At 42.7% G+C, this 22,797-nt stretch overlaps 1 protein-coding gene across 1 annotated transcript; it reads right to left on the bottom strand.

Moving 5' to 3' along the window:
- Positions 1-10,931: 10,931 nt before the first annotated feature.
- On the bottom strand, positions 10,932-22,112 carry LOC143008804 (IgGFc-binding protein-like). The gene is made up of 17 exons (XM_076160725.1): positions 22,069-22,112; positions 19,993-21,246; positions 19,595-19,854; positions 18,806-19,385; positions 18,104-18,699; positions 17,432-17,999; positions 16,982-17,247; positions 16,545-16,886; positions 15,846-16,419; positions 15,533-15,732; positions 14,959-15,100; positions 14,540-14,868; positions 13,849-14,428; positions 13,155-13,753; positions 12,222-12,789; positions 11,504-12,096; positions 10,932-11,416 (listed from the first exon to the last, which is right to left on the bottom strand). The coding sequence occupies exons 2-17, from the start codon at positions 21,197-21,199 to the stop codon at positions 11,114-11,116; spliced, it is 7,707 nt and encodes a 2,568-aa protein (XP_076016840.1). The 5' UTR covers positions 21,200-21,246; positions 22,069-22,112; the 3' UTR covers positions 10,932-11,113.
- Positions 22,113-22,797: the final 685 nt, after the last annotated feature.

The raw sequence follows: 22,797 nt of genomic DNA, 5'->3' as shown, positions 1-22,797 counted from the left end.
AATATAAGTATTTTGATAGTTTATCAATAGTTATGAAGTCTTAATGTTTGCATAAAACAAACCAGTTCTTTAATTTTACTAAGTAGAAATTCCAATGTCGTTGCATGTGTTATATCAGAGATATGGGTCAGTCTTGAAGGAGTATTTGCCCACATTATGGGTATGGGTATTGTATATTCTGGTGTAACCAAATTATAGTTTTTTTTATTTTTTACTGGGCAAGGTAAAATGTTATAAATAATAAATACACATATAAATTATAAATAAATCCTTTTTAGAAAATCATCTGGAACCTGGTGTGTTGCAGGTTTTGCAGACAGATATCACTGAAGTGGGACTGAAGTGACCAATTATGCAACTTGGTTTCAAAGCAGGGCTCAGCTCTGTTAAGTGACATTATCATTGGTATAAGAGTGTATATCAATATGTAAAGTTTCCACACAAGACTTGTTGAGGAAATAATTGCAAATTTTACAAAGCAAGTATAGACATCTCATAACAATTTGATCTTTCTTAATTTCTCAATCTGAGTAAAGGAAAATATACTGCACATCATATCCACCCATGCTTGTAAACAAAGATGTCTGTTGTAATGCTTGCAAAAAGGGTGGACAATGCCATGGAACAGATAGAACAAATATTGATTAAACAGAGCAGAAGCAGTTCCCATTAGTTCTCTGTAATATCCAAGAATAAACAGAAGTCTTTCGAGGGTGTCACCCATTATACTGCTGTATTTATGAATAAAAAAATAAAATCACAGGCCAGAGATAATTGCAGAGGTAGATTGACTTTATGTATGTTTCAAATGGCATTTTGTGACTAAAATAATTGCCTTGCCAGCAAATGTTTTCTTGCTCCATGGACCTAGAGACAATCCCTTTTCCTGACAGGCTGCAGCATGTGCTTCCAGTTCTAGACATGCTGCCGCCATGTGCCCTGCCCCTGCACTAAATGCTCCAATACACATCTCTCTGTAAACATTGAACTCCACCCCACTCCTCAGACAATGGCTAAATTCAACAGTCTTGACAAACAAGTCATCACATGTGATCAAGGCCTCATGTGACAAGTTGCAATTTTCAAATGCTCTCACACAAGTCTCACAATGCCGTTCAGTGTCAACCACTGCGCAGCTGTGCAGGAACTCTGCAAAGCTTCTGCCATGTCTCAACGTCATCTCATTGGTTTGTGTTGAGGTGCTGGGTGAATTCAATTTTCACCCCAGATATTATTGTAATTGCTAAGCCACTGCCAACCTGGAATGCTTTAACTGCACCATTGTCAAAAGTTACGCTATTTCCTCCTCGTTGACCTGAAACAAGAGACCAGGTCGATGTTAGTTTCATGAATTCTATGCAATCAGGCAACGCATAAAAACATACAGGATTCTCTTGTATGTTCCACATTTTTACCTGCCCTACCACCCGCTGGGAGGGCAGCGCCACTGTTTACACTAAAGGGAAAGTCTCTGCAGCCTTCCAATCCTAATTCAGGCTGTGCTGATGATTGGATGCCTAAAACTCTAACCTCATCTTCAGGTGTGTCAGTGGGGCGTACAACTGTCTCCCAAGTCATCTGGGCCATTTTCTTAATCTCCTGCATGGTGGGTTTACCCTGCTTACACATCAGTGTGACGTGGATTCTCACACAGGGATGGAGGTTGTGGAGGAAGAGAGAGCGGAAGAATCGATCTTCCTCCAGGCCCGGTTCATTACTTCCTTGAAAGTAGGCACTCCTCAGTCGTCTGTAATATTCACGGGGCGGTTCTGTTCGCTTTTGGTGAATATTCATGGCGCTAAGTTTGGCTGATGTCTCATCGAAGAATGGCGAGTACTCCTCACGTAGGACACTACATAGTCGGGTGTAGCTGTGACGGATGCGAGACTGCTGCGTTTCACTGAAAGCACGAATGCTCCTGGAAGCTGTTTTCCAGATGAGCTTTAACTTCTCACGCGTAGTGGCGTGAGGCAAATCAACAAGGGAGTGTTCAATTTCACTAATATTGTAAACATTAGCATTCATTGTTTATGGGGTCAAAATGCTCAAGGTCTTGGGCAAGAGAGTCTAGCTGACGCATACGCAGGCCTGTAACATACTCCCGCTGGAATTCATCTGATTCTTCAGATGAGGAATACCGATGCTCGCTCATGTCATCACGCTGTGGGGCCCAGGAGTTGCAGAGAGAGAGAGATAGAGAGAGAGTGAAATCATGCAGCATGCAGGAATCAGTGCTCGAAAGCACGGTTAGAAAACTTAAAGAACACAATAGCAGAAATATTCAACATAGAATATACAGTATTGCATGCAGTGTATCCTATTTCAGTCAATTCCAATTCTTCGAAGAATCATTTGAAGAATGATTTTGAAAAACATTATTTAAAAAAGTGTATTTTACTACATACGAGAAGTTCGGATCGACACCTATTACATGTATCTGAGTTAAAAATCCAGGGACTATATCGAAAAAGGAGCCCCCCTGTTCTTGTAAATTTGTGTAAAAAGCAATTGGTAGAAAAAGGCATGACCCATGCCGATTGTAATTATTAATCTATTGATCCAACATGTTGATATAGTTAAGAAAAACACAACTTTAGATATAGTCAGACATAGATAATGTTTAGAAACAAAACAATATTTTCTTTTTTGTTGGTTTATTTAAAACAATTCTTTTAAATTTCTTCTGCTGTTTTTAGTCACCTAACCAGTTCTGCAAACTTCAACCTACAGACACCATTCAAACAAATTGTTCAGAATATTAAGGACATTAGTGATATGACTTTTGGTGTTCATATCTTTCATATGTTTAGAAATATTCAGCATTTTTCAGCTGAAGAATCCCTATCAAAACCCATTCAAATGTCTTCAATTACCTTCAGGCATCTGTTTTGAAATACTTCATGGTTTTCCAGATACTGCGGGTTTAAAATACTTCAGATTTTAAAGATTTTTTAGCTTCCCCAATAATTGTGTATGCGTGCAGTTAGAGTGTATGTTGTATTGTTGTACATTAATGTAACGTGTGGTTTTGCTCTTTCTGGTCATGACTTTTTCCCATTAAGCCCAACATAATATTTTCAGCTGAACACACACATTTACATCTTTTTCATATTGCAGATTTTACTTTATTTTCAGGCCTGTTTGGACCATAATACATCTTACTTTGAGTAAAGTTCTTCTGCTTCTGACGGTTCAACCCCTTTACAAATAGTACTCTGTTTGACAGGTGGTATTAAGGCAGCTCTGTGTCTGTGCTTTATTGCTGCATCTATTGTTTAAACTTCTTGTGACTTCATTCATTCAGGGACCGAAATCATTCACCCTGGCTTCATTATTTCAGGGTTTGTACAGCATTTTAAGCATTTAAAATCTTTTATGGTTTTACAGCAGACTCTTGACGGCACTGAAGCCTTTAAAGCATTCAAGGTCTTTCAGGCACTTGAAGAATTTAAAGCATTTAAAATCTTTCAGGCACGTAAACAATTTAAACGTTTTATGGTTTTACAGCAAAATCTTTTGTATATTCAGCGTTTCAGACCCTCCGTACTTTTTTTTTTTTTTTGCTATTTGTTTTTATTGAAGCAAACATTTTACATGACAATTACAATTGTAGGATATTTTGGAGATCAGGAGGGGAAGAGAAGAGAGAGAAATAGAGAGAGAAAAGGAAGGTTGTATTATTAATGGTATTGTTGTTGTTAAACTTATATAGGTAGACCCTGAGGTAGAATACAAGTAGATTGAAATTGCAATGATCTCATAGGGATACAGTGTTTTCAGGATGATGTCAATGTAGGCTAATACAAATCACATCATAGGCAGAGAGGACATCCCACCCTGAAACCCATCCCAACCCCACAGTTGCACAACCGCGCATCCATACAACCTCGTCCTGGCCCGCCTGGGATGTAAAATAAAATGAAAAAAATAAAAAGGAACTGTTCGGTGTTCTGGCATAGCCTGTAGATCTGTGAAGTAAGAAAGAAATGGTTGCCATCTCTAGTAGAACTTATCAGTGTGGCCCCTCATAGTAGAAAATACATTGTATCAGCCACTGCGAAATAGAGGGAGGGATAGGGGATTTCCAATGCAGAAGCAGGCAGCGTCTTGCAAGCAGAGAGGTGAACATGACCATTTCCTTTTGTGCGGTGTTAAAATGGCGTGAGTCAGATGGGGTGCCGAAGATGGCGACCCTCCATACTTTAAAGCCCTTCTAGACTTCAATCTTTCAGGCATTTCGGCAGCGTTCAGCTAAACGTTTTTAGCATTTGCAATCACAGCACATTTTCTTCAGGAAATGCATTTGTAGTTTAGATAGGAGCCTTTCAATTTGCAAGTAATAAACCATTACATGTTCAGATCACCTGTTGTCCATTATAGCCCCCCCAATGGCTGTCAAGTGTGATTTTTCTCACATGGATCACCTTGTCTCCAAATTTCAAGTTGTATCACGTTGTATCGTTTGGGCTGCAGAATCCGCGTTCTGCTTTAGGTCAATACTGGCGGAATAAAAACCAATAATTAATAATGATAAAAATAACAAAAAAAAACATGGGCAAAAACAATAGGGTTGCAGCACTTCGTACTTGGAACCCTAATTTAACATGTTCACAGTCATTCAGATGCAAGTTCTGGGAGATGGGAGATGGGGCAAGCGTAAAAGAAAGCCTATTTTTTGATAATTGCTCCTTTATTTCTACAGGCTACATATAGGCATGTTTCCATCCTTGGAGTACTCACAATATGTAATGTGTGAGCTTCGAAACAAAATGCTTGATTCTCTCTCTGCCCAATGAGGTGAAAAATGTGTTTCTGCCCCTCTTACTTGAACCAAGGAAGGAAAAAAATAGGTTTAAAGTCTTTTTTGCATCCTTAGATTATTGAGAACCAACGTGCACACTGAATTATTGTGGCTCTCTGAAGAGGCTCTTCTCCTGTACTCATCAGGGCACAGAGAGTGTCTTCACCCATCGGTTTATGTGTGTGTGAGGAATGGGTGGGGGTGGGATGCTGGAGTTACACCCCAAGACTGCCAAGGACGAATGCCCCACATGAGGTTAAGCAACATAAAACATACAGAAATATAATATCAAAATCTATTTTTTTAAAACAATCTATTAATTTACCTCTTGATATTATAAAGATGTTCATAATAAAATTCATAATTACATAATAACGTCCAGCATACTATTCAAAATGTTAAAATGTTAACAGTTAAAAATGTTTTTGCAACACAGCACTCAATACTTTTTAAATAAGATAATAGTAACATCAAAAATCAATCAACATCTTCATCAAAAAGCATAACAAAAAGAAATAGTGTTTGTCATCTTCCAGACCGGTGTAGTGAGTCAGTGAGGTCAGTAGGGCAGTCTGTCAGCCATGTAAGAAGTGTCTCTGCACATTGACACATTCTCTCCTCTGTTTTCTTACACAGACACACAACTGTGTATCTTTGCTTGACAGTAAGTTGTGTCTTTGACTCTTCAGCAAAACAGGATATACAGAAGATCTCATAAAACCCCAGCCCTTACTTACCTTACAGTCTGAGCTAAATTCATAATCAAAACTTTTGATAATCATGACTGTCTCAATTATAACTACGAATGAAACCTAAGCCTGTGTTTATGGTTACTGATACTTGCACTGCACCATTTGAAGTTTTATTTCTACCATTGGATCACTGATTGAACCTTTTGTAAAAAAAACAAAAAAAAAACACACACAATTATTTGCTCATTTGATCCCATTTATTGTTCAGAAATGTAAGAAGAACACATTTGATAAAATATACACAATTTTGAAACTTTGCAGAGCTATAGAATAAGTTATTTCTGGCTGTTGCTTTCTCGGGAGGCACATGAGACCTGAGGCAGGGAGCTGGTGTGTCATTTCCTGCTCCACTAGATGGGGATGTTGGTCAAGAATGACCTGTGTTCTCATTAGTGAACATTAGAGAAACAGATTGCAAGTAAACAGCCTCCAACAGTTCAATAATTAAGAGGAAGTAAATGATTATGAGTGAGGCGATGGCCAGACGACTTCAGATTCTTCCTCATCCTATATAATGAGGATAAAGAAAAGGGGTGTCAAGCCACACACTGTACAGCTGTTTCATTCACAAGGACACATCAATCCATTGTTTAGTTAGGTGAGTTTTTTTTAACCTTTGCACTGTATGTTTTCTTCTATCCCCAAAGAAGCAGTATTTCTATGAGCCGCTGAAATGGCAACAAGGAGAGACAAAAGTGGTCAATGGAGCAAAGCGACGCCATGTTCACACACAGAGAAAAAAAAGATCATACGGCACAAACAGGAACACAGTGGCTACAGTGATATTTTTGAAGGTATTTGCTGTCTTGTCACTGTGTCTTAGGGATGACAATAAAAGAGGAATACACTGGAGAAGAAGGGAGATGTTCAAAACTCACTCACTCAACTCGCACAAAAAATTCTCTAAGAATATTGACATAAGGCTAACACACAACACTAAAGATGAGGGCTCATATTCATATTGCACCCACATGAAACTCAAGTGTCCTTGGATGACGGGCAGTGATTGGATTGCAAGCTTGGTAGCTTTTGATGGCCGTGCCTGTCAGCCACACCTGCTTTTTAATCAGTAATTACTACAGGGGATCCTCTGGCATTTCTTAATAAATTGTAATAAATGCAATTAAAAACCACACTCTCATTCCTTAAAAAGGGCTCTGTGGAGTCCTTGCTGCTAAAAGAATAAGCGGTTGAATGGTCATAGCACGTCCCATTTCTTGCTGATCTGTGCTTGGTCATTTGTGGTCGAATTAAGCTTTTACTTTGCATAATAAGGGGCAAGGTAGAGTTCAAGATTTAAACTTCCACTGTAAATGGAATTGAAAATCAGCATAGACAAGGAACACTTGTTGTAGGAGTTCACCACTGTGAATGGAATTGAAAATCAGCATAGACAAGGAACATTTGTTGTAGGAGTTCACCACTGTAAATGGAATTGAAAATCAGCATAGACAAGGAACATTTGTTGTAGGAGTTCAAAAATTAGAGTTAACAGGAGGAGTTAGAAAGCTATTGCAATGGAATGAAAGAGGACATGAGTGGGTGATAAAGAAGCATTTATGTGGCACTGACATAGCGCCGCATGTAGCGAAGTACTTTGTACCATTATATTTCTACAGATAAGATGTTGTGCTGCTCACCATCTAGAAAAGTCCCTTGCACTTCAGGAATTAACAACCATCACATCAGTGGTGGTTTTTCCATCTGCTGTCGTCCAGTCATCTTTGGCGTTTTTATTGTAGTTGCCACAAGAACCACACATTTTATTGGACAGGCTTCTGTCCACATCAATGGTGAGCTCCTGCGACAGTGACTATGCAAGTTGTACAGCTGATTTCCCCGCAATGATCACAGGTCATGTAGTGGTAAAGCTCCAAACAGACAGGCACAGAATTTTACATAAAACATTAAAACAGCTAATGAATCAGTATAAAAGCAAACATTTTTCAACATCAAATTAAAAACAAAGCCAGTGTGGTGGAGTGTTTAGCAGACAAGACAACACAAGATAGTGTGGCTGCTTATAATAACAATTATCATAGAATAATAAAGTGTAAATAAAGACAATGACAAATCAGTGTTTAACGCATCGCACACACATAACCGCAGAGAGCAGTGTTGTTTGAATAAGGGTGAGGGGACAAAGACATCAAAACTCAGATGTTTAGAGAAAGGATAGAAACAATTGTTAACAACACATTTCCTAAAATTACAGGTGCATAGCCAGAGATCCTCCAGTATTTCAAAACAAAACTTTTAAAAGGCTGGCCTGATAAATTAAACAAGTGGATTCCTGAAAAATATATTATTGACTTGCGATAAAAGGGTTGTGCTATCCAGCCAGAGCAAACACTTCTGTATCTAGATGCCATGGCAAAGAACACGAGTTATGTCAGATTACCTGGCAATGCTTCAACAGATAAATGTGATGAACAGGTTTCTTTATTTGCTTTTTCACAGCCTTTAACAACCTGTTTGTACCAATACTTTTTCAACCCATATGTCCTCTCGCACATTAAATAAACAGAGTGACTTACCATATTGTAAATTGGAGCTGTGACAGGGATGCTTGCCCTGTCATTTACAAAGACACTTCCATAAAAACCCTTTGTCGCACTTCTAGCCCTGGCCATCTTGTCTCTTCAGCTGAGTCCTGACGACAGTCTGAAGGTTGCTGCTGCGGCTTGATACAGACCTGTTGCGTGAATAAGGCCCTTCCGGGGACTTCCTAGAGGAGCACAACACTCTTGTCTCTCACTTCCCTGACAACGGCTCCGGCCTCATCCTTCTTGGCGACTTCAACATCCAGACTGAGAAACTTCACCCTCTTGTTTCTCTTCTTGTCTCCTTCGACTTAGCTCTCTCCCCATCTCCTCCTACCCACAAGGCTGGCAACCAACTGGGCCTCATCTTCACCAGGCATTGTTCTAGCGCTGACCTCTCTGTCACTCCTCTACATCTCTCTGACCACTACTTCATGTCCTACACTCTCTCCCTCTCCTCCCCTCCCACCCAATCTCCCCCCACCCGCATGATTTCTTCTCGTCCCAATCTACGCTCTCCGGTCCCCACCGATCTCTCCTCTTCTGTTCTCTCTGCTCTCCCTGCCCCAGTATCTTTTTCTCTTCTATCCCCTGCCACTGCCACTGAACGTCTTCTCTCTACCTTGTCCTCCTCTCTGGACAATCTCTGCCCCCTTATCTCCAGGCCTGCACGCCCAACTCCACCGGCCCCTTGGTTGTCGGACTTGGTGCGTACTCAGACACGGAGCTTGAGAGCGGCTGAGCGCAAATGGAGGAATGGCAAACTCCTGGAGGACCTTCATGCCTTCCAATCACTACTTTCCTCTTTCTCCTCCTCTCTCTCCGCTGCTATAGCTGCCTTCTCCTGCACGAGAATTCAAACCTCTGCTGCCAACCCCAAAAAACTCTTTCAAACTTTCTCATCTCTTCTCCAACCCCCACCCCCTCCTCCCTCTTCCTCTCTCCTCCCAGACGATTTCGCCAACTTCTTCGACAAGAAGGTCAACGACATCCGATCTTCCTTCCATCACCCCCCAGCAGTCCTGTCTGTACCACCCTCTCCATCTTCTCCCTCCCCACCTCCCTCTTTGTCCCAATTTTCTCCCCTCTCTGCCAAGGAGGTCCTTCAGCTCATCACATCTAGCCGCCCCACCACCTGCTCTCTTGACCCTGTCCCCTCCTCTCTCCTTCAGTCTGCTGCACCGGATCTTCTTCCCTACCTGACCCACCTCATCAACACATCTCTGGCTTCTGGCTCTTTCCCCTCTCCTTTCAAGACTGCTAGAGTCACTCTGCTTCTAAAGAAACCAACTCTTGACCCTTCAGACATCAAGAACTACAGACCGGTATCCCTTCTACCCTTCCTATGTAAAACTCTTGAACGTGCTGTCTTCAATCAACTGTCCCTGTACCTCCACCAGAACAACCTTTTGGACCCCCACCAGTCCGGCTTTAAGGTGGGCCACTCGACCGAGACGGCCCTCCTCGCAGTGACCGAGTCACTCCAAACTGCTAGAGCGAACTCTCTCTCCTCTGTCCTGATTCTCCTGGACCTGTCTGCAGCATTTGACACGGTGAACCACCAGATCCTTGCTGGCACCCCGGCTTCCGCCATCAGACCTCTGGAGCTCGTCCAGAAAGCTGCTGCTCGTCTGGTGTTCAACCTCCCCAAATTATCCCACACAACTTGCCTTCTCCGTTCTCTACACTGGCTCCCTGTAGCTGCTCGCATCCATTTTAAGACTCTGGTGCTAGCCTACAGGGCAGTGAAAGGAACAGCTCCTTCATACCTCCAGGCTATGGTCAAGCCCTACACCCCCCGCCGACCACTTCGCTCTGCTGCCTCCAGGCGGCTGGCTGCCCCGGCACTCAGCGGCCCCTGCTTGCGATCGACGCGGTCACGGCATTTCACTGTTCTGGCACCTCAGTGGTGGAATGATCTCCCGACTGATGTCAGGACAGCGGAGTCGCTGCCCATCTTTCGCCGCCGGCTGAAAACCCATCTCTTCAGGAAACACTACCCGGATCATCCCTCTTAGGACATCACCTATTCTGTCCTAGCTCTTCTGATGCTCTTGTTTTCTAATCTGTCATTTCTAATTTGTCCTTTCTTCTCATTCATCATAGTACCTAACTTATTGCACTTCTACTCTAGATCTAGTTATGCTCTTAGCTGTTGGTTTTGGAAGGAAATGCGCTTACGATTTCTTGTGACCTGAAGTTCTTTTATCTACCTTTGTTGAACGCACTTATTGTAAGTCGCTTTGGATAAAGCGTCTGCTAAATGACCATAATGTAATGTAATGTAATGTAATGAATATACGGGGAAAAAAACCCAAATACGTAAAAATTTACAATTTAAATTTTGTTTGTACAAACAATTTGTTCTGCACCTTCTCGTCTTCACACCACAAGCTTGACAATTTTCTTATCCGTCTCTGCAGTGCTCTCTCTCTATGACTAATAATATTGAAAAGAAAGAGAAGATATATCAACCTATAGCACTGATGGGAGGATTGCTCCTCATATCATGCTGGTTGTAACCATTCTCACTGCACCCTAATAATTACATTGGATACAAATTAGAACATAGGATATAAGTGCATACTCACCAGGGTAAAAGGCCACGTCCAGATGCCAATGACCAATGCCTCAGTGAAGAAAAACTGTGTTGACGATAAAATCACTTTCACGTGGTGGTGTAACACACTTACCCAGGAGAGCTGCTGTTGCTACAGGAGAGCTGCTCCCCACACACGCAAACAAGTCACACCACTGGCTCTCTTTCTCTCACACACACGCACACACACACGCACACATGCATGCATGCACAGTAAACCACAGAAAAGGGTTGCTTTGTAAATGATTGTTTATAAATTAGACACAAATATGATGGGGTGGTCAATTTCTCTCCATTATACACAATACGTCACATTGTTTATCAATTAAGCATATCAATTACAGTATGACGGAGAATATGATTTATGACCACCTCTTATATAAAGATGTGTCCACTATACCATGTGACCAATACATTATCAGTCCTTGCATGCATTGCCAGGCATGTCCACCACCCATGCCTGCCCAAACTCCAAAGCGTTCTTGGCTGGTTTGCCATCAGGCAGTCCAAGGTCATCATCAGCTTTCTCATTGTAGTTGCCACAAAGGCCACACATTTTCCCCTGGTACGTAGAAGGCACAATCACCTGGACATAACTAACAGTGTCATAGAAGACTGTCAGTCCAAAGTCTGTCTCAACAAATATCTTGTGACCATCCTGGGTTACTGTAACACAGCCATTATCAAGGGATAAAGGCAAGTTGAGGAGTTCATCATTCACCTTGACAGAGGAAGAAGGATAATCAGAAGCAGCATCACAAAACACAGAAAACATAAACACAAGTCTGATGAAAGACATTTAACTCACAGTGACTTTCCCTGCCATTTGATGCTTGATGTAAATGACATAGCCGTAGACTGACACAACAATTGACTTAGTGACAGACACTTTTCCATGCTTCTGATTCCCCTGGGTTACATTGAACGGCATCAGGTGGCCTTCGTCATCGTCACAAACCTTGGCCAGTACATAGACACATGTTCCTTGGAAATCAAACTTCCGTCCATCAAAGGTCTTGTAATGTGGGTCACCAGAAGCCATACACTTTGCGTACCCCTCTGGATGGCAGCCTTTAACACCCTTTACAAGCTTGCAGATCTCCCCTGGGTGGCAGGTGGCGTTTTGGCAAGACATGGCACCAGTCTCTCCACAGATGCACTTCTCCACACACTTGTCTCCTGGGTAGAAAACCTCCCCTTTGGTAAAGTACTGACCCATGTAAGAGCAGCCACAGTCTCGCACAGGCACACAGGTATCCCCACTCAGCAGGTAGCCATCATCACACTCACAGGCCTCTGCACAGTGCTTTTGGCCTATGGTAATGGCGGGCAAGTTGGCACAGGTGGCAGGGCAGGCCGAGGCACACAGAGTGTAATGGCTGTTAGCTGGACACTCTATTGCTATGGTACAAATGAGACAAGAAGAATAAACCACTAATGTTTTCTTTAGGATTGTAATAACACTATATTCCAAAGGTTAAGGTGGTTCATATCATGACACATTAAGTAAAAACACACAGTCTTACGACAGAAAGTATCAGTTCTCCAGGATTTGATGGTGATTCCTTGGTTCTGACAGGCAGAGGCATAGATTCCTATAGCCTCACAAACTGCGTCAGGGTGACCATTATGATGGCAGGAATCAAACACGCAGTCCTCAAGGTAAGCAGCAGGGTCCACCTGGCTGTGACAGTCTCTGAAAGGCCCTGACGTGTCAGCAATAATTCCACAGTACTTTGTGGCAGCATACACTTTCTTCTGGGCGTCTGAACAGTCTTGGCACGATGGGCCCTGGCATTCTGATGAGCAGCCTGGTACCAGGCCCACTTGCCAGCTCTCACCCAGCTTGGTGCCATCACGGGTGAGCTGGCCGTTCTGCATTGTCATGTCATCCTGTCGCGTTCCGTTGTAGTCGCCACACAGGCCACAAACTGTGTCCTGGTAGTTGCAAGGCAGAGTGACAGTCACCCTGCTTCGCCAATCAAAGGTCAATGTGATACCAGCAGCTGTCTTCACTACAGCTGTCCTGCCACCACGACTCACAGCCAGCTCATCATTGACATACAATGGTAAGGAGGTCAGCTGCCCATTGAGCTAAAGAGCAGGAAAGAAGAGAGGGATGATTTCATAGATTAGATAATCATTTATAATCCCGCTTTCTTTATAAAAAGCCATTCCAATGCACACTAACGGCTTAAATTGACCTAGTCTGCTTTGATCAAATTTCAATTCAGATTTTTTTACATAAACATATGTGTGAGTGAACAAAGCAGATAGCCAAATTAGCAGGATAGAAGTAATAATTATCCGCTCATTTAAATTAGGCTCAGAGTATGAAACCTGCAATCTATTTATTGTGGGAACAATGTCCTGCATCTTAATCACTTTCTGCACAATGTGCACAAGATGCAAGATGTGCGACGCCATTAAAACTACCCTTATCACTCTAGTTCACATACCAGAACCTTGAAGGGATAATCTCTGCTGATGGTGATGGTAACCCCATAGATGGTCACACTGACAGTTTTGGTGTAGGATACAGCCTTGCTTCCACGGTTGTCATTCTGCACAGTGATGTTGAACGGCTCTAGCCCAGGCCGATTAGAGCACAGAGCCACCAGCTGGTATTCACATGTGCCCTGGAAATGAATCCTCTTTTTATCGAAGGTCCGGTAATGTGGGTCACCTGAGGCTACACATGTGGAATGACTGATGGGTCTGCAGGCACGTTCTCCATCCACAAGGCTGCAGGTCTCTTTGGCAGAGCAAGAAGCTTCACGGCATGCCACCATGCCCAGGGTTGTGTCACACTGGCATAAGCGACCACAAACCTCATCAGCCCAGAAACGCTGACCTGGCTTGTAGTAACGACCTTGGTAGGAGCAGCCACATGTTTTAGCAGGCACACACACACCAGCACTGAGGACGTAACCCTTGTCACACACACATGTCTCCACACAGTTAAGAGTGCAGGGCTCCTTTTGCTCAGGGAAGGGACAGGATGGCTGACATGGGCTAGCACAGGCCTCATAGTGGCTGTGACGCTGACAGTTCATGGCTGGAGCAGAAAATATGTCAATGGCATTAACCAAAAAATAAATGTATTAATTTGAAGCCTTTGGCAAAGCAAGTGAGTTGCTATGAAATACTTACGGCATCCCAACTTTGTCCTCCAGTTTCTGATTATTATTCCTTGATCCCGACACTGCTCACTGTAGGAGGCCAATGCCTGGCACACCATCTTCTTGTCTCCTTGATTCAAACATGTGTCGTACACACAGCCTTCCATGAAGGCCTGGGGATCCAGTTTGTCTATACATGCCTTGAACACATTGTTGGTTTTGGCTGTGAGGGCACCACAGGAGGCCTCAGTCTGATAGAGCTTACGGTGGTCATCATCACAGGTAGGACAGTTTTTCTCGCATATGTCCCGACATGGAGAGTCCTTGTCCTGGTCAGGTGTTTTCCAGCTCATGGTCCACTCGCTCACTGAGGCGACAGCTTGGCCAGCTGGGTTCTGGCGATCATCACCTCTGTTTCCATTAAAGTTTCCACACAGACCACAGACGCTGCCAAAGTAACTGCTGGGCAGCTTGATGATCAGATACGAATTCCAGTTATAAGAGACAACTAGGCCAAAGTTTGTCTCTACCACCGCACTGTGACCACGTTGTGACACTGACACTTCACCCTCACCTAGATGCACAGGTAGATTCAGCATCTCTCCATTCACCTGAGGTAAGATCAGGTAAGATCAGGACAATATATACTATATGCAGTGTATGTATGAATCACTATTGATCAAACACAGCTGAACTAGTGAGATTGGTTATTTTACTCTTACCTTGACTCGACCAACTTGGTTTTTGCTTATGGTGATGGTGAACCCGTAAACTGACACATCGACGTCCCTGACATAGGAAACTGCTCTATTTCCTCGGTTATCATTCCTCTCTGTGATTGTGAATGGAATAAGGCCATCCACATTCCCACAGGTCTTAGAAATGACATACTTGCAGGTTCCCTGGAAGTCAAAGTTGTATCCATCAAATGTGCGAAAGTGGGGGTCACCCCAGGCCCAACAGGTGCCCATGTACAGAGGAACACAAACAGCCTCGCTGTTCTCAACTTTACACTTCTCCTTGACACGACACTTGGCATCCTTACAGGGATCTGACACAGGGTAAACACAGGGACAAAATAGGATAATTGCAGTTCAACATCTTTTTATTCATTTATCAATTGATACTGTATCCATCTTACCTGGACTGTAACATGCTTTGATTCCTTTCCTGACCGTGCATGTGGTGTTTGGGGGGCAGGAGTGACTTTCGCAGACTAGGCCTTTCTCTGCGTAGCAGGTGCACTTGTTGTTACAGTTATCATCATACACCACTTCACCAGGCTAGAAACATAGAATATTTGTATTTTACAGGGGGAATCAATATACAGCAAGAGCTAGAAGTTAAGTAGGGATTATTTTATGCTTATTCTACCTGGTCAACAAACCAAATTTACACAAATTGCTGATACATTCCAGGGGAAATTTTCAAATTTTCAAACTTTCAAGCTCCAACTGGCTCATGTCGACTAAATGTAAAAAAGGCAAAGTCAACTTCATATCACTGTCAGCATTACTTTGCTTGGAGTAATTGCTTGCGTTGCTTTCTTATTTAAAAGCTGTATAAAAAACATTAAAGAAAGTAGCACTAGAGCAGTGGAAGAATGCACCATCGTTGGGACAGATTACAAAATAGAAACCCCTTTTATTATTTGCAGTATGATAAATGGAAATATTGGTTTCATTTGATGTTTGGATAGTTCAGCTCATTTGTACCTTGTAAGACCTCCCGTTATCATAACAACCACACTGCGTTTCCTCAACACATATCTGTCCATTGAATAAGAAGCCATCATCACATTCACAGCCTTCTGTGCAACTGGTGGAGCATTCAATAATCCCTGTGAGGCCTTCACAGGCTGCAGAGCAGGCATCTGCGCACACCTCATAGTGACTATGGGCCGGGCATTTCATGGCTGTGGAAATCACGATAGAGAAAAAAGGGCACAAGAGGAAAAAACATGCTTATTACAAAAGAACATGCTAATAGTGGCATCTAACAGCTACGGTAAGAGACACTGTCACTTACGACAAAATGAAGCCGTCCTCCAGTTTTTGACGTCTACTCCTGCCATGTGACAGTTGAAGGCATAGGCTGCCATGCTGTCACACAGGACCTTTCCATCGCCATTGGAGGCACACACATCAAACACACAGTCATTAAAGTATAGCTTTGGGTCCAATTTGCTATGGCATACTGCAAAAGGACCATTGGGTACTGTAGCAATGCCGCAGTAAGTGGGCTTGGAAAACAAAGTCTTCTGTGCTGGTTCACAGTTGGGACAGTTGTTCCCTTCGCAGCCATTGTCACACACAATGTTGGCAGTGGTGACCTGCCATGATTTCCCAAATGCATTCACATTTTGGATAACTTCATGATTAGGATCCTGGAAGTCGTCCATGGGGTTACCATTGAAGTTGCCACATAGGCCCTCAACCTTTCCACGGTAATTACCAGGTACTTTCACTCTAACGTGGTAAACCAGGTCATAAGTCACACGTAGGCCGAAATTTGTTGAGATGACATAGCGTCTGCCATGCTGATAGACTCGCACTGCACCATTATTAAGGTTAAGAGGAAGGAAGTTAAACACTCCATTAACCTAAAGAAAAGGAACAAATATTATATACATTTAATATGTAAATTTAAAGTGTTTGTCAAGCTCTCTAAACTGTATTTCACTGTATTGCAAATATGGAGCTTGGTTCAAACAGTGTCTTTGCTCACCAAGACTCCAAACATGCCCTTTCTCATGATGACTTTGAATCCGAAGACCTCCACAGCAACCAGCTTAGTAACAGACACCACTTTGTTTCTCATCATCCGGTTCCACTTCACATTCTCCACCTGAACAGAGAAGGCCTCCAGGTGGGTGTCCTCCAGCCCACAGGTTTTGGAGAGTGTGTAGGTACAGGTGCCCTGGAAATCATATTTTTTCCCATCATAAGTACTATAATGGGGGTCTCCAGAGGCACGACAAACACCCTTACCAACAGGGTGGCATTTTTGGATGCCATTCTCCACCTTACACTTCTCATGAGGGCCACATGAGAACTTCTCACACACAACCTAATGAAAGTAGAACAGTGAAATCTTTCTTGTTATTTCGCAAATTTTCATCAATCAGTATTAAATTGACCTTTTTAATTTTTCACATCCATTACCTCTCCACCCTGGTTGCACATGCACTTCTCCTGACAATTCCCACCGGGATAGAACACTTGGCCGATGTAGTAGTAGCGGTCATTGTAGAGGCACCCACACTGTGCAAAAGAGACACAGCGATCTCCACTGAGGATGTATCCCTCATCACAGGCACAGCCCTCTTCACAATTGCTATCACAATCTTGAGGTGGGGCCAGACTGTGGCAAGTGGCAGGACAAGCAGTGGCACACACTTTGTAGTGGCTGTGGGCTTTACATTTCACAGCTGTAGACATTGGAAGGGAGGCACGATAATATTTAAGATATACATTGAAAGGAGAGACACAGAGCAGTTACATTCATTAAAAACTTTGCACTTTAGCTCTGTAATGTCATATTTAGTCAATCAGACCTTGTTTCTATGCAATTCATGTATATATGTTTATTCATGCAATTGATGCAGTTCTCACCACAGAAGTGATCCGTTCTCCATTTGTACACCTTGGCTCCTGCAACCTGGCAGGCAGATGTGTACGATGCGATAGCCTGACAGAGCACATCCTTCCTGCCCTTATACATACATGTATCATAAGCACAATCATCAAAGAAACCAGATGGGTCCACCTTAGCATGACAATCGCGAAATGGCCCTTTGGTGTTCTTTAAGATACCACAATACTGGTCTGTCTCATATATGATCTTCTGGTTGTAGTCACAATCAGGACACACCCCTTTACAGCCTTCAACACAGCCTGGGATCTCAGTGACTCGCCAGCTGGCACCAAACTTTGCTGGTGAGACAGAGCTGTTGCCATTTTTAGGGATCAGATCGTCCGTAGCCTTCCCATTGTAGTTGCCACAGAGGCCACAAACAGCCTCCATGTAGGTATTAGGCAGTGTCACAAACACAGCATTCTCCCAGTTAAACCTGACTCTCAGGCCAAACTTTGTTCTGACCACCGCATACCAGCCACTTCTATACACAGACACCTTTCCTTCACTCAGGGTGACAGGCAGATTGACCAGCTCACCATCCACCTGGAAGTGGGAAAAACATGGCATTAAATGTCTGAGATACTTAGTGTAGAGTTTGTAATCTGTTCATATTTACTGTATACTATATTTTAAACAGCAGCTCTTACCAAAATCTGACCCTTTTGTGTCCTAGTAATGACAATGCTTAGAGAGTAGACCTTGATCTCCACCAACTTAGTGATGGAAACCGATTTCCTGCCCCTGTTGTCATTTTGCACCAGTACCTCAAAAGATTCCAAGTCAGGGTTCTTTTTGCACAGTGCAACCAGCTGGTACACACATGTCCCCTGGAAGTCAAACTTCTTGTTGTCGAAAGTCCTGTAATGAGGGTCACCTGTTGCCTGACAAGTGCTGTAGGAGAGTGGATGGCACTTTCTAATTCCATCAACCACCTGGCACTGTTTATTTTTCCCACAGCCATTAGTGTTGCACTTCAATATATTTCCAGCCTTACAGTGACACTGCAATTTACAGTCTTTGTCAGGCCAGAAGGTTTGTCCAGCAGGGATGTATCGACCCTCATAGGTACAACCACACTGAGCAACAGGCACACACCGACCTCCACTCAGAGCAAAGCCTGCGTTACAGGTGCAGCTTTCCACACAGGCCTGTTTGCATTTGGATGGTGCTTTGGGATCAGAACAAGTTGCAGGACAGGCATTGCCGCACAGCTCATAGTGACTGTTGGCTGGACACTTAACAGCTGGAGAGAGAGAATAGAAGGAGTTGGATAAATGTTAGCAAAAAAAACAACAATAAAAATGTAATTCATTGCTTGGGCCATCAGCTCATAGGTTGGAAACACTTACGGCATCTTGCATGTTCTCTCCAAGCATCAACATGGATGTCAGCTCTCTGGCAGGCTTCAGCGTAAGACTCCAATGCGCTGCAAAGGAAGTGTTGAAGGCCACCTCCCATGCACACATCATATTTACAGTTCTCAAAGTATACATTAGGGTCAATGGAGGCGTGACATTTGCTGAATGGCCCATTAACCACAAGTGTGATGAGACCACAGAATGAGTCACCTTCCCAATTCTTCATCAGTCTGTGTTCACAGCGGTCACACCCACCCACACACTGGTCACTACACCGAGCATCTTTGATCGGACCTGGCACTTTCCAGCTCACCCCAAAGGCCACAGCACCAACAGCCTGGGAGCCATCCGGTGTGATGAAGTCATCTTTTGCATCACCATTGAAATTGCCACAGAGACCGCATGTCTTACCAGCATATCGGCTGCTCAGAGTGACAACCAGAGAGTGTTGCCAGTCATAACGAACTTTCAGACCAAAGTCTGTGTCAATGACCACGGAGCGACCGCTCTGAGACATTGTCAGTTTGTCATTGTTCAAGGTTACTGGCAAACTCCACAAGTTGTTGTTAATCTGTGAAAAAGAGAGCAAAAGACAACACAGATACACTGCTATAATAATCATCAAGTTTTATGGATTTAGTAAAATATACTTCCTTAAACCGCCACACCAAATAAACTGATATACAAACTTGATAATAAATTGAAGCCAGGCGATATTCAAATACAGATATAAGAGAATAATTCTTTATCTGTTTTAACAACAGGAATTGAAAGGCTTACCCTCACAAAACCTGTCTCTGAGCGCATGACTATGATGGTGAAGCCATACACTTTCACTATGACCAGGCCCACATATGATACACGGAGGCTTCCTCTGTTCTCATTTTGGGAAAGGATCTCAAAGGCTTGGAGATTATCATCTGCTGCACAGTTCTTGGCAATGATGTAAGTGCAGGTACCCATGAAGTTAAAGCGTCGCTCATCAAAAGATTGGTAGTGAGGGTCTCCCATGGCCCAGCAGATACCAGGCTTAGGGATGTCTGGAAAGTCAGATTATACAATCAGTGCTCACTTGTGAACACAGCGATAATGTTTTATGTACATTATTGTTTATTTAATTTCTGTCTCGTACATATAATTTGATGAATGCATTTCTTAATCAGCTATGTGCTTCATACCTGGCTGTATACATTGCCCTGGGGCACCATAGCCATTCCTTTGGCGGACTCCCATTGTATAAACAGCAAATTGGGAACCAGGGCTAGAAATGGTGTATCCAGCCTGGCTAGCTTGGTAGTTTATCTGGGCCCAGGAGAAATCTGTCCCGTCAACATTTTTCCATTGGACATCGCGGGGCAGATTTGTATCAAATTTCAACTCTGCCAATTGCTTGGTTTTTGCCACAACCAAGGCCCAGCTTTCAAAGCCATCGAGAGCCTCTAAGGCGTAAGAGGAGCAGAAGCGGTCGGTGGGTAGGATGGTGATCAAGAAAGGGTCATAATAGATCTTGTCTTCTCCGTAGTACACGCCTTTGAAGAGCATGAGGACTTGGATGCCATTATCAGCCTGAATAAAGAGTACACCTGATTTCTTGATTTTGACCTCCTTTACTTCTCCTCTACTTAAAGTATGAATATTATCTTCATCTTCATCTTCGTCTTCCTTTGCATTTTTGAGAGTGACTTGAGTGGGCTGGGAAGCCTGAATGCAGATGCTGTATGATTTGCTTTCAAAGCTCAAGGGAGGCACAATGAAGTTTTTACCCCATCTGCTTACTGGCAGTAACTGTTCATACACATGGTTACATTTAGCAAAGAACGTGGTGCAACTGTGGCCTGTGAAAACAGCAACTGGATGCTGGGTGGAAACTCTTGTGCCAGTAAGGTCAGACTTGCTCTGGAGCTGAACACTCTCATAGGGCTGAAGATCAATTACCATTTTTTCGTCCTTTTTATATTCTTTATTCTGGAACTCGATTTTACCACGTGGAAAAATTTCCACTCTATTTGCCTCTTTTCCATTTGTAACAGAGAACTCTTTAAAAGTGCCACTAGTAGTTCCACTAGGTGTAAAGATAAAGTACTCTGTGCCCCATTCGCTCATAGGATATATGACAGAGATGTCTCCTGTATTCAGTTTGCTATTGTACGAGGTGACAGCCACATGGGCTGAGGCCTCAATGCGCACAGTATTGCCGGACTTCTGGCTGTCGTATAGCTCAACGGCATTGGGGAGAGTGATGGTGACTTTTTCCCCAGCCTTCAGAGTTTTCTCCTGTGTGAAGTTTAAGGGAGGCACTTTCACTGTTACTTTAGCATCAGTCTGGAGGGCTCGGATGAATAGCTGGAAGTGAGGAGCATCATAGTTTCTATCATAATTTTGCATGAAAGAAAGGGCAAACTCCCTCCCTGTCCAGTCAGCACTAGATGGGCCTGGAAGAAAAATGGAAGAATCGGTTTAAGACAGCAAAATCAATGTAAAAAATGTTTTAGCTCCCCAAACATATGCTGTCACATACTTATAAGTAAACATATCCATAATCCACATAACCATACGGGTAGCGATATAAATAATGGATGGCCGAACATTCCTTCCTTTCTTTCTTGCTTATATTAAAAAACAATACAACACCAAGCAGTCATCGAGTGAACAATACCTTCATTTCAGAGTTAAAAAGAAAGGACGAATGCTTTTTTCTCTACTTTTCTTCTAGACTGAAGTCTCACTTATACTTAATAAGTCTCTTGTGCAAGCAGATGTAATGGACTGTGCTTATATAGCACTTTTATCCAAAGGGCTTGGGTACCTCATCGTCACCTATTCATACTATACAAGCAGCCACCCTGCACATCATGAAAGTTAATGGTTCAGTGACTGTCGCAATGACAGAATGATGAGATTCGGAGAAGTTGCACCTATAATATCATCATAATAATAGGATTGATGTCATTTGAAATTCCAGGTTTATTTTGTCGTGTCATGTATATCTGGCTGTGCGTTGTCGCCGATGCTTTGTTTCCTTTTTACCTAATTCACATGTTTAAAGCACATCCTTCTTATCGCTATTGAGTTTTTTCCCTCTCTGTGGAAAAAAAAACAATTGCTTATGTCAGAAGCTTTCTTCAATAAAAATACTTAGCAAAATAATTGCTCTATGCTCAGACTAAACAGCAGATGGATAACATGGGAACGTTTGACAGGTATGTATATTTGACTTCAAAACTTGTATTGAAGTATCACAAATAAACACTTACAGGCGAGTAAAGCTGTCAAAACACAAACCAGCACCTGCAGCCCCATGACTAAATAGAGAAAGAGAAGAGAGAGCATGTAAATTATGTATTCTAAATTCTAAACAACATAAATTAATTTATTAATCTGACATACATCAGTATAATTGGTTCAAGAGTGAGGAGTGCTTACCTGGTAAGGAGCAGTTGTGATGAAATTCCATCAGTTCTGCATGTCTTTATACTGTAAGGGAAATAGGCCCTTCCTCTAAAACAAATTAGGGCTGAACCTGGCATTAAATTGAAGCATGTTGACAATAAGGGTGATGTATATAACTGACCTTAATCTGACACACCCACGTGCAAATAAATAGTATTCTGATATTTATTTCCAGGTATCTGGTGACGGATGAGTCTCTCCACACCAGCATGAAGGCAAATATTTGGATCTGCACCGTTTCATGTTACCTCCAATCAAACTTCTATGCAACACTGTTGCATTACAAACTGTGCATATGGTACCCTTATCATACTGAATACCAGGAAAAAGACATTGTTAATATAAGTATTTTGATAGTTTATCAATAGTTATGAAGTCTTAATGTTTGCACAAAACAAGCTAGTCCTTGCATTTTAATAAGTAGAAATTCCAACGTCCTTGCATGTGTTATATCAGAGATATGGGTCAGTCTTGAAGGAGTATTTACCCACATTTGGGGGGTATTGTATATTCTGGTGTAACCACATTATAGT

Source organism: Genypterus blacodes, unplaced genomic scaffold (assembly GCF_046128005.1).
Source record: "Genypterus blacodes isolate CSIRO-AG114 ecotype Tasmania unplaced genomic scaffold, CSIRO-AGI_Gbla_v1 ptg000107l_1, whole genome shotgun sequence".
Classification (NCBI taxonomy): domain Eukaryota; kingdom Metazoa; phylum Chordata; class Actinopteri; order Ophidiiformes; family Ophidiidae; genus Genypterus; species Genypterus blacodes.
The sequence above is the reverse complement of the archived record's forward strand: the minus strand, read 5'-3'. Positions and strand labels throughout refer to the sequence as shown.